The sequence below is a fragment of the Eulemur rufifrons genome, chromosome 15 (genome assembly GCF_041146395.1).
Source record: "Eulemur rufifrons isolate Redbay chromosome 15, OSU_ERuf_1, whole genome shotgun sequence".
NCBI lineage: Eukaryota > Metazoa > Chordata > Mammalia > Primates > Lemuridae > Eulemur > Eulemur rufifrons.
The window spans coordinates 62,179,189-62,194,670 of NC_090997.1; the positions used below are offsets into that span (position 1 = coordinate 62,179,189).

The following is a 15,482-nucleotide window of genomic DNA, read 5'->3' on the forward strand; positions in this document are numbered from 1 at the left end:
CTCAACCTCACTGCCTCTGATTCACCTGGCAAGCATTTTTAAAAAAATCAATGCCAGGCCCTACCCTCCGAAATTCTAACTCAGTTGGTCCAAGATGGAGCCTGGGAAGTCACTGTTTTTTAAAGCTCACCCTCGTATTCCAATGTTAAATGTTTTAGATTCGTGATCTCAATTAGCCCAATCCTTCCAACAATCCTATAAGACATTAGACTCATTTTATCGATGGGGAACAAGGCTCAATGGTTACATAACACCCCCAGGTCACATGGCTGGTGGATGAGGGGATGAGACTCTACCTCAGAGCCTGAATCTTAACCCCCATGCGGTTTAGAATTATTGTACTCACCTCGAATGGGCTTTGTGAGGCTTACATTCTGCAAATAAAGTGCTTAATTCAGGGTCTGCAACATACTAAGTGTCAAAGATTGGCTATCATCATTACCTCACATTACCAAAAACCAGAATTCTTTCTAATTTCTATCCAATTCCATTTCAGGTAAATATCCCTTTTTTGGATCCCCCACTGTTCACCCCTGAAATCATACATCCTTGCCCTTCACAACTTACCATAGAACAGTCATGGTAATGACCTGGGAGAGGCTTTGCCCAGATTTGTCATGCCTAAAGGAAGCAAAGAGGGAGAGAGAGGACAGGAGCTGCAGATACTCTTGGAGAGGGTGGTGATGAAACCTGCCTGGAATGACGCCCCAAAGGACAAGCGGCAGCTCATAGCTCTTTGGTACACAGTGTTCAATAAAGTGTTGCATGAGAGCAGTTTGCTGAGAGGGGAAGAAGAGAAAGGAACTAATGAGGGTGTCAGACATAGATGGGGGAGCAGCAATAGATCTGAATATTGGGGATCCTTCTTTCTTTCCAGCTGGGTCATACATATTTGTTAGGAGGCTTTGTGTTTTCTGTCTTCTTCGTGTTTCCTGTCTTCATTGTAGAGATGGACACAGAAGCCAATCCAGGAGGACAATGGCACTTACAGAGAGGCAGCAGCATGCCCAGTTCCTAGAATTTGGGCTCTAGGGTCAGAGGGAGGCTCCAGCTGGCCCAGGTGCAAGGAAAACTGGACTAGGACAGAGGTGCTGAGTGGTGGCCCCTTCAGAGGGAGGACCCTGGCATCTACCACCAACCCCCTCACAACTAGGTGTTTGAAATCGTGAATGTACTTTGCTTATTCAGGTAAGAATTCTAAATTTTTTTTCCTCCAGTGACTGAATTTACAAAATGGAGTGAACAGTCACCACCTTAAATCATTTGTAGAAATAAATAGGGTTTAAAATTGATCACTAAGAGGTAGGGAAAGTTTTGACTAAAAATTCTACCTCAAAGGTAATGCTGGCATTCCTTCTCAACCAACAACCATAGCTCACTCAGCTTTCCTATACTAAAACGTTTAAAGAACAAACGTGGTAGGAAGAAACGGAGAAGGACCAAGGAGGCCTTCGAGAGGAAGACAAAGGTCAAGGCAATTTCAGGCTAAAAGAGAACAATCTCTGAGATTCAGTCTCTGAGTTCTTGCAAGTTTGCTCACAGGCACAAATTACAAGGGTAAATTCTTTAGGTAAGACCACATTTACAAAGCTGCATGTGTACAGTTACTGCCATCTGAAGTTTTTTGATCTTCAACACATTTGAAACTTACCCAACACTGTATGTATGATCTCTTGTATTTGACTTCTGCGTTTAAACTCTTGAAATACTTAACTTATAAATACGTCTTGTAGTCTCAATTCAGACTGTAAGCAAGCTCTTTGAAGGGAAATGGATTTATCATGTGACCCCCATTCCTCATTGTGAAGCTCAAAAGGCTCTCAGTTAATCCACTGAATCTTTTAACTCTTCCACTTTTTTGGAATGCCCTTGGGATATGCATTCTGTAAATGGACACTCAAAATGTTTGGAGTGAAAATCTAATGGCTGAGGGCCCAGCCAGTGTAAACACATTCTATTTCTGCAGGTCTGCACTCTAATGACAAAGGGTTGCTTAGATTTAGAGAAGGAAAAGCGTGGATTTCTTCTACAGTTGTATTTAAAACCAGTAATTGGAAATTCTTTGGATTTTATGCTGTTATCACGATGCAAAGCCCTGGGTGATTTAGCCTCCCAGTTCTTTGTGCAAAGCTGAACGCAAGACTCTGATTTATATGCTCTTAACACCACTTCCCAGCCCCAAGCATTGGCACTTGAAGCTGAATTGTGTTCATACACCAAAAAACGACACTGCCAGGCTGTAAACCAAATGGAAACTCTGGGCTTCTCAGCGGTGCAGGCCTTACAAGGGGAGAGGGGCCTCACTCAGAGGAGCAACCCCAATAAACAGTCAGAGCCGGTCCCCCAGACTTCCCCTTCCAAAGACAACCCTAAGTAGCAGAAGCTCACTTGTACGTGGGCAGAGCCATATGCCCACGAGACGGGCACATGTGGACTGGGGGCATTCGAACAAGGCAGTGAGGGCACAGACCACGTAGGGAGCTGAGAGTACACCTCGTGGCCAAAGTATGTGTGCCATGGAGGATGTTCGCGTGTGAGACCTGCTCCAGAACCGGTGGTCGCGAGGCTGGGCCTGACGCGGCCTCCAAGGCAAAGACAAGCAGGCGGCTTTGTTCCCTGAATGTGAATGAGGGAGCCAAGCCTGGGCGCGAAGAAGGCAGCGTCCCGCGGCGGGAAACCATCGTTCTCGCAGCGGCTTGGGCAGCGCGCGAAACTTGCAATCAGGCTCCCCGGCCTCGGCCGCCAGCTTTGCTGGCACCGCATAGTGCGGACAGCCTTGCTGCGTCGCGAGCAGCGCCCGGAGAGGCCGCGGCGCGAGTCCCGCCGCGTCCCCCAGCCAGTGCGAGAGGCCCCAAGCTCCCAGCACTCGGCCGTGCAGCCAGCACTACATTCCATTTAAAAATAACACCCACGTGCGCTGGTAAACAAGCGCGCGCGGCTACCGGGGCCGCGCGCCCCCGGCCAGCCCGTGCAGCGCGCGCCCGCCTTCCTCCCGCACGTGTCGCCGGCTCCGCCCCCGCCGCTCCTCAGTCCCCGCCCCCTCGGCGGGCCGCGGCACGCCCCCGAGCCCCGAGCTCCGAGCTCCCGGGCCCTAGCGCCCACCGCAGCACCAGGCGCGCCCCGCCGAGTGCTCTCCAACTTTCCTCTGCCGACGTCTCCTCATCGCGGCGGGACCCACCGCTCCAGGTCTGCTCCTTTCTTCCTCCCCTGTCTTCTCATGTCCCCCCTTTTAACCCTCCCACTGTCGGCGCGCGAAGGACTGGTTTCTGCTGCTCCTTCTCTTTTTCCTCTCCTCCCTCCCCTCCTTCCTTCCTTAGAATTTTACTCGATTGTTTATTATTTGCTGGGGGGCGGGGGCGCGGGGCGGAGAGGGGCGTCTGGGGCCTGGAGACTAGTGGCCGCGGCCAGTCAGCGCTCGGCGTGGCTTGACGAGTAAGCATCGCAGCGAATGGCGACGCGGCGAAGAGCCCCGGGGTCACGCGCGTGTGGATACAATGACATCATCTGTTTGTACGCGTCGAACTAGCTTGGTGCAGGGGCGGGGCCGCGCGTCACTTGAGTGACGGGCCCTGCGCAAAGCCCGGAGCCCGGAGTCGACCGGGTGGGCTGACTCCTGCGTAAGCTCTGCTGGACGTTTTTGTATATGGGGTTGTTGCGGAGCCCGTTGCTAGACTCTGAGACATCTCCAGTGATTTAGAAGGATTTAATCTTTTTAATAAGAAGATATTTATGAACCAAAGTGGATAGACTTTTGATGTACATGTCGCATGTAGTGCATTCTTAGTGCACAAATGAACGATTTGGGGCACGGATCGTAGGATGAGGACTTTTGAAGATGTTCTTCTAAACCTAAAGGAACAGCTCCTATTTTAAAAAAAAGTAAGAAATGCACAATCAGCTGTTTTATCGTCATGTACAAATTAGAAGAAAATTATTTCCCCTTCACAATTGTTCGGAATCTGCCCTGGTATTTAGGACGGGGGAATAATTTGCATTTCTTCCTGAGTTAGCTACACCTCTCTGCCGTTTGCTATGAAATCCAGGAAAAGTGAAACGCGATTGTGGTCGAACGTGCAAGGTGAGAGACTCGGTGCCAACCTTTTGGTGCCTGATCAAATCTGTGGGCATAGGCTTATCGAAGTTCTGCAGGCACCAACATCTTCGCTGGTCACTATTTCCACCCCGAGGTAACCTTTGCGATCTACGGTCAGCATCTTATCTCAGGTGTTACCTGGTGTCTAATTCCAACGGGGAACCGGACACCAGGGCTGGCCCAGAGCCCGGCGGGCAGACATGCAGGCCGAGGGACCCCTGGTGCCGGGCGCCCTGCCTCAAGTCGGGGAGGCCAAGCGACTGGGCTCTAAGGAGCGTTAGGGGATCTGCGCTCGTGCCTCTCGCCCCTCTCGCGGGCCAGCGCCACGCTTTGTTGTCGTTGAAGCTCTTGGGAGGGAGGAGGAGCCCGGCGAGGACGGCAACGGGAGCCCGCCGAGTCCCGGCCCGCGGCGCGCGCTCCGACACCCACGCCCGCAGCCCCCGCGGAGCCCGGCCGCGCAGGCGCGCGAGCGCACACACGAACTCTCACACGCACACACACAAGCACACTCCGGCCCGCCGCCCCAGCCCTCCCCTTGGGCGGGGACCCGCCCGCCCGCCGTCAGCCTAGGTTGAGGCTCCCTGCGTGTGTCTATAACTTTGTGCTGCTGCCGCGGCCGCCCTGCTCGTGGAAGGGAGGAGGAGGAATGTGGAAGGCGGCGGCGCGCAAGCTGACAGGCGGTTCCTCGGGCGGGCTGCGGCGGCGGCCCGAGCGCTTCTCCTTCGCCGAGGTTGCGCGCCCCCTCCTCGCCGTGCCCCGGGCCCGCGCGGGATTGTGCGTCGTCCCGCTTCGTCCCTGAAGGGAAGGAACCGAGGTAGGCGCCGGAGCTGTGCAGCGGGCGGCCGCCTTCCCGGTGACTCCGGATCTGCTTCCGAGCTGGGCCAGGCGCTTCCCTTTTCCCTCCCCGTGACTCGGTGCGCGCCCCCCTTCTCTCCCGCTAGTGTTTTTAAAGGACTTGAGGGAAGGGGGGAAACTGTCAAGATGGCAGCAGTGGGAGCAAGGAGGTGATGAACGTGCTGGTCCGGGTTTTCTGGCAGCCCGGGAGACTTGGCGCTTCCCGACCTGTTGGAAGATTTATGTTCCGACTTGCTCCCCACCCCACCGCCCGCCCTTCCTGACTGGAAAGGGGGCGGAGGGTACGACGTCCGCGAGAATATAAAACACACAAAACCCCGAAGTGGCCGTTCCCTCCGGGCTGGATCTTTTGCGAACACCCCCTGGGCTGCTTATCCCCCTTCTTTCCGTCTTTTCTGTGTTTTGGAACTGACAAGGGCCCATCTGCGCCCAGACCCACGTTCGCCTTCCGGCCCCACGGGCGAAGAGGGGAGAAGGGAGCTACCCGAGCTGTCCCCGGGTTCTGGCCACTCGCCTGGGTGGGGGGTGGCAGAGGGGTCGCGGAGGAGGCAGGGCAGGGAAGGGGAGAAGAGCTGAAGACGCCACAGACTTTGGCGGCGGCGCCGCGGGAGGCACTTGAGCGGGCTGGAGCGAAACATAAACAAACGCACGCCCGCCCGGGCTCGGGTTCGGGCTCCGGCTGCGACCGTGGCTCGGTTGCGCCAGCTCGGGCCGCTGCCCGCTTTAAAGGCGCGGTCCGCCCCTCCCCCTTCTTCCCCGCCCAGCACCTAGCCCAGGAGAGACCTGCAGCTCCGGCGGCCGCGGCGGGGGGAGGGGGCTGCCCCGTGCGAGCCCGTCGATTCGCTCGCGTCTCCCCCGCGGCCTGGCCAGGGGGCGGTGTCTGCTGCGCCAGGTTCGCTGGACGCACGTCTCCAGGTCTGCCTGTTCCTGGGAGGCGGGCGCGGTGCGGCTGAGAAGCGGCGGCGGCGGGCGAGGACTCGCAGAGGACTGGGCTCTGGCCCGGGATAACCAACTCTCCTTCTCTTTCCTCTCGTGCTTCCCCAGGCGGCGGCGGCGCCCGGGAGCCGGAGCCTTCGCGGCGCCCACGTCCCTCCCCCGCCGCACCCCGCCCCGGCGCTAGAGGAGAGCGCGAGAGCCCGGGCCGCGGGAGGGCGGAGAAGATGGCAGAGGCACCGGCCTCCCCGGCTCCTCTCTCTCCTCTCGAAGTGGAGCTAGACCCGGAGTTCGAGCCCCAGAGCCGGCCGCGCTCCTGTACGTGGCCCCTGCAGAGGCCGGAGCTCCAGGCGAGCCCGGCCAAGCCCTCGGGGGAGACGGCCGCTGACTCCATGATCCTCGAGGAGGAGGACGATGAAGACGACGAGGACGGCGGTGGCCGGGCCGGCTCGGCCATGGCGATAGGCGGCGGCGGGAGCGGCACGCTGGGCTCTGGGCTGCTCCTTGAGGACTCGGCCCGGCTGCTGGCTCCCGGAGGGCAGGACCCCGGGTCCGGGCCAGCCCCCGCGGCAGGCGCGTTGAGCGGGGGAACTCAGACGCCGCTGCAGCCTCAGCAGCCACTGCCACCGCCGCAGCCGGGGGCGGCGGGGGGCTCTGGGCAGCCAAGGAAATGCTCGTCGCGGAGGAACGCCTGGGGGAACCTGTCCTACGCAGACCTGATCACCCGCGCCATCGAGAGCTCCCCGGACAAACGGCTCACTTTGTCCCAGATCTACGAGTGGATGGTGCGCTGCGTGCCCTACTTCAAGGATAAGGGCGACAGCAACAGCTCTGCCGGCTGGAAGGTGCGTACCCACCCCAGGCTGGCGGCCGGACCCGCCGGGCCTCCTGCGCAGCGCGGTTTGGATTCGTCGGAGCACGCCTGCGGGCACCGGGGAGAGGGGTTGGTAGGGGGACCCTCCGCTGTGAGGGTTTGGGGGCTCTCTTTGACCCCTCGAGTAGGAGCACCTGGGGACGGCCGCGGGGGGTAGGGGGAGGAGGCTCCCGCGGAAGCCTCGGGCTTAGGCAGGTGAGGAGAGAGGTCAAGGAACGCTGGCGAGGGCAGGCCAGACCGACAGGAGTGCATTTGCTGGATTCTCCGGACGGCGCTGAGGAGGTGGGTCCGCGGCCAACTTTGGAACAGAGTTCACCCTAGTGGGGGTCCCATGAGGGCGCTGTGGGTGGAGTGAAGGGGTGGAGGGGAATATTTGAGACTCAGTGCCCGGAGGAGGGGTTGGATGTGTGGTTTCTAGTCGGTCGCAGGAGCATGATGCATTGTCACTAGCTGAATGAGAACCTGTGGGTCCAAGTTTCGGCTTGTGGGTGTTAACTCCCACAGGAACATTGATCCCATTCGAAAAAGCAGTGGTTGCAAAACATTTTCCTGGCTCTCTTTCCTTGTGTGTATTGACACCTTTGCACCTCAGAGATTTCATTCCAGTACACCTGCCCTCGAGTAGCTTCTGAAATGTTATGGGACCTCGAACCGGCCAGCCTGGCCTCCTCAACACGGACTGGCCGTACCTGCTGTTCCTTCTGATGCCTGGACTCTGGCACTGTTTGAGGCGGGGGTTCAGGTGTGGGGGACTGGGGCCTGCGCTCCACCTACGACGTCGTTGAGAGGGAGCTGTGGTGGCTGAGCTGGGCCAGGCCATAATGGCATCTACCTGTAAATGAACCTGAAAAGAGACTACATTTCCTTTTGGGCCTCTTGGGGCACCGGACACGTGGTAGAGAGAGAGGTGTGGAAAGGCCTATGATGTAATGATTTCCTGCAGTTGGGTATCCAAAGAGATTAACTCGTTTGCCCCTGCTGGGCCGCGGATACCCAGCTGCTTTGCCCTTCCTAGGTACCTCTCTGGCCCCTTCCCCCAAGATAAGAATGTGTCAGTACCAGGCAGAAGAGAGACATACGCAGTTGGAGATACACATGGCTTATCAGCTGCTCGTATTTGCAATTTAGTTGCATTTTTGTGTTTGTTTTTTTGTTTTTAATGAAAGAGGGAGTCGCTTTCTCCTTTTTCCCTCTCATTGCCATTTGGGGAGCCCTCTGTCTTCCAGGGTTCCAGTAGGTGTAAAAGTAAGAACAATTTAATGTTAGGCAATTGAAGCTCTGGAGAGGAGCCTGTATATGAAAAAGCTAGAGAGTTTAGTGTAGGGAACGTTATAATTTGTTTTTAGAAAAATCTTGCAAACTGCCTAATTTTTTTCTTAATTAGAAAGGCTCATATTAGAGAGGCCTTATTTAAATACTTTAAAAGCAAAACGTGTGCTTGATATTATTACACAAATCTGTTTCATCTTTTAACAAATGCTGACATTATGAATCTTACATTTGGTTTAATTTTATTGCTTTACAAAGGAATGCCAGTTGGATATGAGGTTTCTTTACAGAAAGAATGAAAGTTAGATGGTTTTGTGTCAAAGCAGCACTAATATAATACCTTTTAAAAAAAGGTTTCCAAGTAGATGGCAGGGGTTAATCTCAGTGTAGTGTCAGGAAGGGGTGAGTGTGCAGGACCTGAGAAGATGGATTTGAGTATTTGAGATATTTTTCAAATTTCTCACACTCAAAATTTAGTCCTGCATGTCTGAATTTGGTACAGAGGATCTGTTAGTTAACTAGGTTAAAAGTTAACAAAGAAAGGGTTTTCACCTTTCTCATGATTTTTAAGATTTTAAAAGCAATTTAATTTCACAAATAACATTTCTTGCTATTATGTTTATGGTTAAAGATAGTAACAGTTTAACACACTTGATTTTTTTGGAAGATTACATGAGAAAGTGGTAGCACCAAAAGTAGCCATGAATTGAGATTGGGCTAGTTCTGTTGTCATGTAGTTTGCCGGACTTGCAGTAGAGATTTTTGGGCCTAGTCATAAACTTTGTGGTTTTATGTCATAACCATGTTTACGTCTCATGGTTTCTTTTATCCTTCCCTGCTATCTCATCTCTCTCTAACTAAAATCTTAGGATATACTGTAAATTGAAATTATTAAGGTTTAGTATGTTTAAGATAGGGTACACATTTTATGATTATTTTTACTTTAACTTTTTTACACCAGTTCCATTTCTGAATGTCATGTGGTAGCTAATCCTTGAAGACTAAAGGGATATAATTTAGAGTTTTTGTAAGATGACCTTCATCAAAAGATGCAGCCATGCAGGAACTTTCAAATCTTTGATGATGGAGAAGGCTCTTTGAAACTGGGGCTGGTTTCATATTCTCATTATGACTAATAGCCAACATTTTTTGTGCTTGTGGTTTATTGGGGGTGGAAGAAGAGGGAAAAGGGAGAGGTCAGGAGCTAATTGTGACCCATTTCCATGCATCCAAGTTTAGGAATTGATTCCTATCATGATTGGTAATTTTGGAAGCATGCATGTGCATTTAAACCACACTACTTGCATTCTGAGTTATGCATTAGGATTTTTAACTTCTAAAAATGTCTAGAATTCAAGTTAACTTCTTCTAGTCAAGTTTTAGGCACGGCATGCACAGTCTAGGCCTTACTTTTGTGGCTATTTGGGCCATTGCATTATGAGATCCTGTAACCAGAATTATCACCCTGTCATACCAAATGAAAAATTTAGAAAAGAGGCCTTGGAGATCTGAATCTAGACCAGTGGTTCTCAGCCCTGGTTATGTATTAGAATTACCTGAGAGCTTTTGAAATATATAGATACCTAGAAAATCTGATTTGACTGGACTGGTGTGTGGCTTAGCATTTTTTTTTTTTTTTTTAAGCTTCTTAGATGATTCTAATGGATAACCAGGGTAAAGTTTGCTTATCACTTCAACTCTCTTATTTTATTGGCGAAGAACCTGATTCTTAGAGAAGTTAATGACTTTTCTCAAATCACACAGCTAGTTATTACAGAGGTAATTAGTAGCCACAGTTCTAAAGGTCTTTGTTCTTTATTTTCTTTCTCTCTATTTTATTGTTTAAATTGATCTTTTTTTTAAAGGTCATTTACTAAGTAATGGGTCTTACATAAGTAGAGGTTGCTTTCCTGAAAAGCATGTTTGCCTCTCAATTACAAACATTTTGGTTATTATTCCAGTGTCAGAAGGATAGGCGAATGTTGGTGGAGGCCAGATGAGTGTATCATGTTTGTATAGCTGTCCTGTCAGTGTGGGGGCTTTGGAACTATGAAGTGATAAAAGAAAGAAGAAAGATAGCATTTTAACAAAAGGAGGAAGCCGTTGGTTAACTTACATTTGTCAGATGCATACTGTGCCAGGGAGAAGGCTGATGGCTATCTCACAGGTTCCCTTACCTCAGGCATTAAAGTAGAAATGAATAATCAGATGTGGTGAAGAGGGGAAAAGGTTGCATTTCCTTTAATTCAGATTAAGGTTACTTGTACTGCACCCATAAATGAACTAGTGAATTTTCTCAGTTCCTCTTGTCTTGGGGAGATCTCTAAGGACTCCAGGGTTTACCCAGTAAGGTCTATTTACTATTAATTCCTCAATACACACCCACACACTTGCATTTCCCATGGGTCAAAGCATGATCATATAGGCAACCTTGTGTTTTTGTGGTGGTGCCCACAATTTCACAAATGTGGGATACGATGTTAAGACTTTGCTGCTGCTGCAGGGGATAATTCTTTAAGAGTCTGAGCCTTCTTCTATGTGAGAATATGTACTGTTATGGCTTCTTGCCAAGGTAAAAAGATGAGGGCTGACCTGCCACATAATGCTTATTTATGTCCTCAGTCTTCCTGTTCTTTAGGTTAATGTATCAGTTCCTTTTCAACATACTGTATTAAGAAAATGTTAAGTGCAACTTTAAAAAAAAATTTTTTTTTAATTTCAAAATAACAAAGTCCTAATTGTACATTGGCTCACAATTTTGATCTCAGTCACCTTTTGAAATAACTTACCAGAAGGGTGGTTATGGTCTTGTGTGGAGAATCTGTTTGCTTGGCCCATGTTGCCAAAATGCTGTTTTGTAATTTCCTTTGGCATACTGTCTTCGTCAGTGATTCTCAGCTAATATACTTCCTCTTTCTACAGCAGCAGTACACTAGGGGGACTGTTTTTCCTCTTTTTCAAAGCTGTGTCACTGACCTATGAAGTGAAGAAATTGGCCCTTTTAGACTTTGATCTGTGAGCCCCATGTAGCAGAGAGACTCAAAAGAAACTAAGTGTGTGTTTTGATTAAGTTTATCTCCTTCTTAGAAAATGAAATGAAACTATAGCCGACTTATTTTTAGGAGATTTTAGGAGGGTTCTATTTTAAGAAAATGACACCATAGAAGAACATCTTGTAGTTAAACTTTTTAGTACTCTGCTTGTGATTCTTACTTAAAAACCTGCAAGGTATTTTTATTTGGAAAATTAACGAAGAGGCCTTGTCCCACTAAGAAGTCATTTACTTGGTCTGGCAAAAGTTTAGCAGACACTATCCATCCAAAGATCTGGGTAAAAATGCAAAAATAAGACTTGAGGCCTGTGCATCTGGTGAGGTACCCCATTTACCCATCACTGGAGGAAGTATGGAATTTATTTTGCTTTTATACCCACTTATCATGCCTGTAGGGTACAGACTTGATCCTATTCTTGACTTCTCATCTCTCTCCTTTTCCTGCATCACAAATTGAGGGGTCATGAAGAGCCACTTTGCCTTTTTGCTGTCATTGAAGGAGCTGGGGACCATAAATGCAAAGGTGGGATAGTATCAGTGGATGTTACAGCTGGTGTACAGAGAGCAAATAAAAGATAGAAAAGAGAAAACCCTTTTCACCCATTTGCATCACATCCCATTTCATTCAGTCAACAAATATTTATCAAAGGCATATTGTGTGTACAGCATTCTGCCAGGCCCCAGGAATATAGTAGTAGCACAAGGCAGATAAGGTTCCGGTTCACAGGAGTTCACTTTCTAATGGGGGAGACAGAAAATAAACTTGCAGTCTGTGCTTTGTGAACTTGTCTTTGCCACCTATTCCCTTTGTCTTATCTGTACTCCTGTTTTCCCCAGTGCTTCAACTCTGCAGAGAAGTTGCTGGCAAATGGCACAGTGGATATTGGGCATGGTTCAGAGCTGGCTTTTAACTCTGCAGATCATTTTGAGCTTGCTCTGGAGATGCAAGGCCACTGTAACGTGGCTTCTGTAGGTTGGGTCTGTTTGGGAGAAGCTTGGGTTTTCCTAGGTCCACCCAGATTAGAGCACACCTGTGGCCCTGAATGGATGTGGGATCCCCACTTCCATCTTCCAGGGCCTGATGTAGGACTGGCCTCCCTCCGGAGTGTATATGGAGCCTTGACACAGCTGACTCATCTATGTTGTTTGTTGTCTAAAACTCAGAACTAAAAGAGGTCTTAAAGATCATCTAACTCCTTAATTTTACAGTGGAGGAAAGGCCAGGAGTGCGTGAGTGACTGGCTCAAGGTCCCACAGCCAGCAGACGTGGGGTTAAGAGTGTGTCCTCATGAGCCCAGGGCACCTCTGTTCTGTCATGTCTGCTGCTAACCATTGTGGTTTCACAGCTGTTCCCCTTGGGTTCTGCAAGCTCTTACTTCATTTGTTCTCTGTTGCTCCTCCCCTCTAAAAGGCGAGCTCGAACTAGAATAGCTATGTTTCTCTTTTGCATTCTCCATCAGGCTCTCAGCTCACCTTGCTGGAAAAGCTTTTTCTCTTAACCCCACCCTACCCTGTCTACCCCATGACACCTGCCTGTTTCTTTTGTCACTTTCCTGTGACTCCTATATATTCTCAAGAACAGTGTAAGAGCCTTGAAAGCAGAGTGTGTGTCTACTAGACGCATATGCGTTGCTCATACTTGCGGCCTTGTTCTAGGACTGTGATACTAAAACAGGGTGATGTGACTCAGGAGTGAGCTGATGTCATGTGTGGAATCTTTTGGATACTTGTAGCTCTGAAGGTGCCATTGATCTTAGACCTTTTAGCATTGATGTTGATATGATGTGGTGTAAATGTGAAATGATGCTCTGATATCTCTGAGGTTTCTTACGGTGTCTTGTTTCTTAGCATAGAAGTCCCTGAAAACTGCATAAGTGCCAGTGACTACTCACCACAGAAACTGAGGGAAACCTGATCTCAGGATGACTTTTTGTTAAAAGAAATATGAAATCGTTTTCCCTCTGTATGTATACCCCGCTGTACGCAACATCGGTGTGCACTGTCTAGAAGGTCACTATGGGATTGTTTGGCCTAGAGTTTACCCACTTCTTACAAGAGCAATGCTGTTATGTAAAACTAGGTTGGTTATAATGTTCTGCATTTTAGGGCATAAGTCCCAGATATTCTTGAAGTTTTATATCCATGGATTAGGACGTAGACGTTACATATGAAGGAAGAGGAGATAGCAAGCAGTCTTTGAAACGAACCATTTCAGGGCCAATCTGCAGCTCTTCCTGGTTAGTTTTCCGAATAAGTGGTTACACTAGTGATTATCACAGCATACCCCAATTCTGTTTATATCACTGCCAAACAGACTCAGTATCTTTAACCATTTTATTTCTTAACCAAACAACTTTCATTTCACAGTGTCTCAATTTCCCCCAAAAGGAAAAGAACTTACAATAGCAGACATCCATAGAATACTGTGGTGTGTCACTCTTTCTTGGTAAAATGCACATATATGATTCGAGTATCTAGAGTTTGTGTGTTATCTTTTTACTCCTGCTGTTTTGAGGTTTTAATCTTGAGACTGTCTCTGCAGTGCCTCGGTGACCGTCTGGAATAACATTACAAAGCAAAGCAGACTACTCTGATGGACCGTGGTCCTTCTAGTAATTCTGCTACTCCCAGGTCATTGCCTACGGTGAAGAGCCAGGTTATCTTCTGGGGACTCACCATGTCTGGGTGTCCACATGCATCTTAGTCCTGCAGTGGGAAGTTGAGCACAGAGCAAGGAAGGCATGTGGTATGTGTTTGTAGGAGGCAAGGCCAAAGCAGAAGTGACCGCTCCCCTAAACAAATAAATGATATGCATTAGCTTCCTTCTGGAGTGAACCTATAATAAACCCAACAGAGATGTGTTTGACAGTTTTCACATGTGTTTTGACATTTCTCTTTAATTTCTTTGAACACCTTTGTGGGGGGGGGGAGGTGGAGAATCCACATCATATTTTTCTTTGTGTTTTAGATGTGTAGTGAAATTAATAGTTTAGTTCCTGAAGCCTTTGAGAATTTATTTTAAATTCAGAGCCAGCAGAGGGAGTACATAAGTCTTTAAGCTGATCTCAGATATTTTTTTTCCTCACAGCTAAAATAATAATCTTCATTTAAAAAAAGAACAACTCTGATATATAGTGTTTGCATGTAGCCTTATTGTTATCATTAGAAAAGGGTAATTTGGGAGGGGAGGGTAGACATTAAAAAGCTAAGGTTACTTTTTTAAAGGAAACCTTGGTCTTCTAAGGCCCATGGTTCACTTCCCATACCCAAATAGTTAAGTGAAAAATGTCCTCCTCTGCTGTTCATTTTTTTGCTGCTTGGCTCCCGATAATATATGTGAATGTCCATTTGCACCTAATACCTAACTTGTGCAGAGTATGCCCAGCGTCTGGATGAGTGGAATGTTCTATGTTTTAGTGTTATTTTGATGGGGACTTTTGGTATTTTCCAAGGCCTCACAGTTTCCCATGGGTGACAGAAAGGTAAGAATGACATTATTTCCAGTTCAAATTTAGTAATTGTGGATCTCCTGGAGACTATAACTTTGAACTTGTTTATGATTCTGTCATGGTATAATTTGTCATCTTCCTCCACTTTGCCACCTGTTTTGGTGGTGGTTTATTTTGATTTGGCAGCTGTAGTGGGTTGGATAGTGTCCCCTTAAAATTAACATCCTCCTCAAACCTCATAATGGTGACCTTATTTGGAAATAGGGTCTTTCCAGAAGTAACTAGCTAGATTAAGATGAGGTCATACTGGATTAGGGTGGGTGTGAGAAGAGGAGGGGTTACACAGAGACCCAGAGAAGGCCTTGTGGAGATGGAGGCAAAGATTGGAGTGATGCAGTTAGAGGCCAAGGACCAAGGATTACCAGGAACCACCAGAGGCTGGGAAGAGGCAAGAAAAGATCCTCCCCCGGAGCCTTCAGAGGGAGCAGGCTCGGCCAACACCTTGATTTTGGGCTCCTAGCCTCCAGAACTGTGAGAGTAGATTTCTATTGTTTTGAAGCGTTAAATTTGTGGTCGTGTGCTATGGGCAGCCCTGGGAAACTGGCATAGGAGCCTAGGGATGGAAGAGAGGGTCCCGGCAGGGCTGTGGAGAGAGGTGACAAATAAAAGGGCTTTATTTAGATTCAAATTAAAATGTTAATGATTATTCATAAGCTACTTTCTGGTCATCTAAATTTCTTCTTTTTCTAAATCCTACTGTGAGGGACACATGGGAGGCATGAATTCTCCTTGATTTCGCAGTTAGAACTGCTAGAATTTGTCCCCCTCTCCTGTTTTGAATGAGGTATGTCTTCCCTGCTCCCCCAAACCCCTACCCCCGGTTAAATTTCTTTTTCTTGACCTATTTCATGAAACTGGTGATAAGGCTGTGCTTGTCATTTGTGGGCTGGACGTTTG

At 48.8% G+C, this 15,482-nt stretch overlaps 1 protein-coding gene across 3 annotated transcripts in view; it reads left to right on the forward strand.

The window, feature by feature from the left end:
• The first annotated feature begins 5,977 nt into the window (after positions 1-5,977).
• The window catches only part of FOXO3 (forkhead box O3), a 115,124-nt gene continuing 105,619 nt past the window's right edge, over positions 5,978-15,482 (forward strand). For 2 of the 3 annotated variants that reach the window (XM_069488391.1, XM_069488388.1), the window contains exon 1: positions 6,040-6,726. In XM_069488391.1, coding sequence (XP_069344492.1) covers positions 6,109-6,726 — 618 coding nt within the window. In that variant the 5' untranslated portion in view covers positions 6,040-6,108. Of the gene's footprint in view, positions 6,727-15,482 lie in introns of all 3 variants that reach the window. The other variant, XM_069488390.1, reaches the window with a different exon arrangement.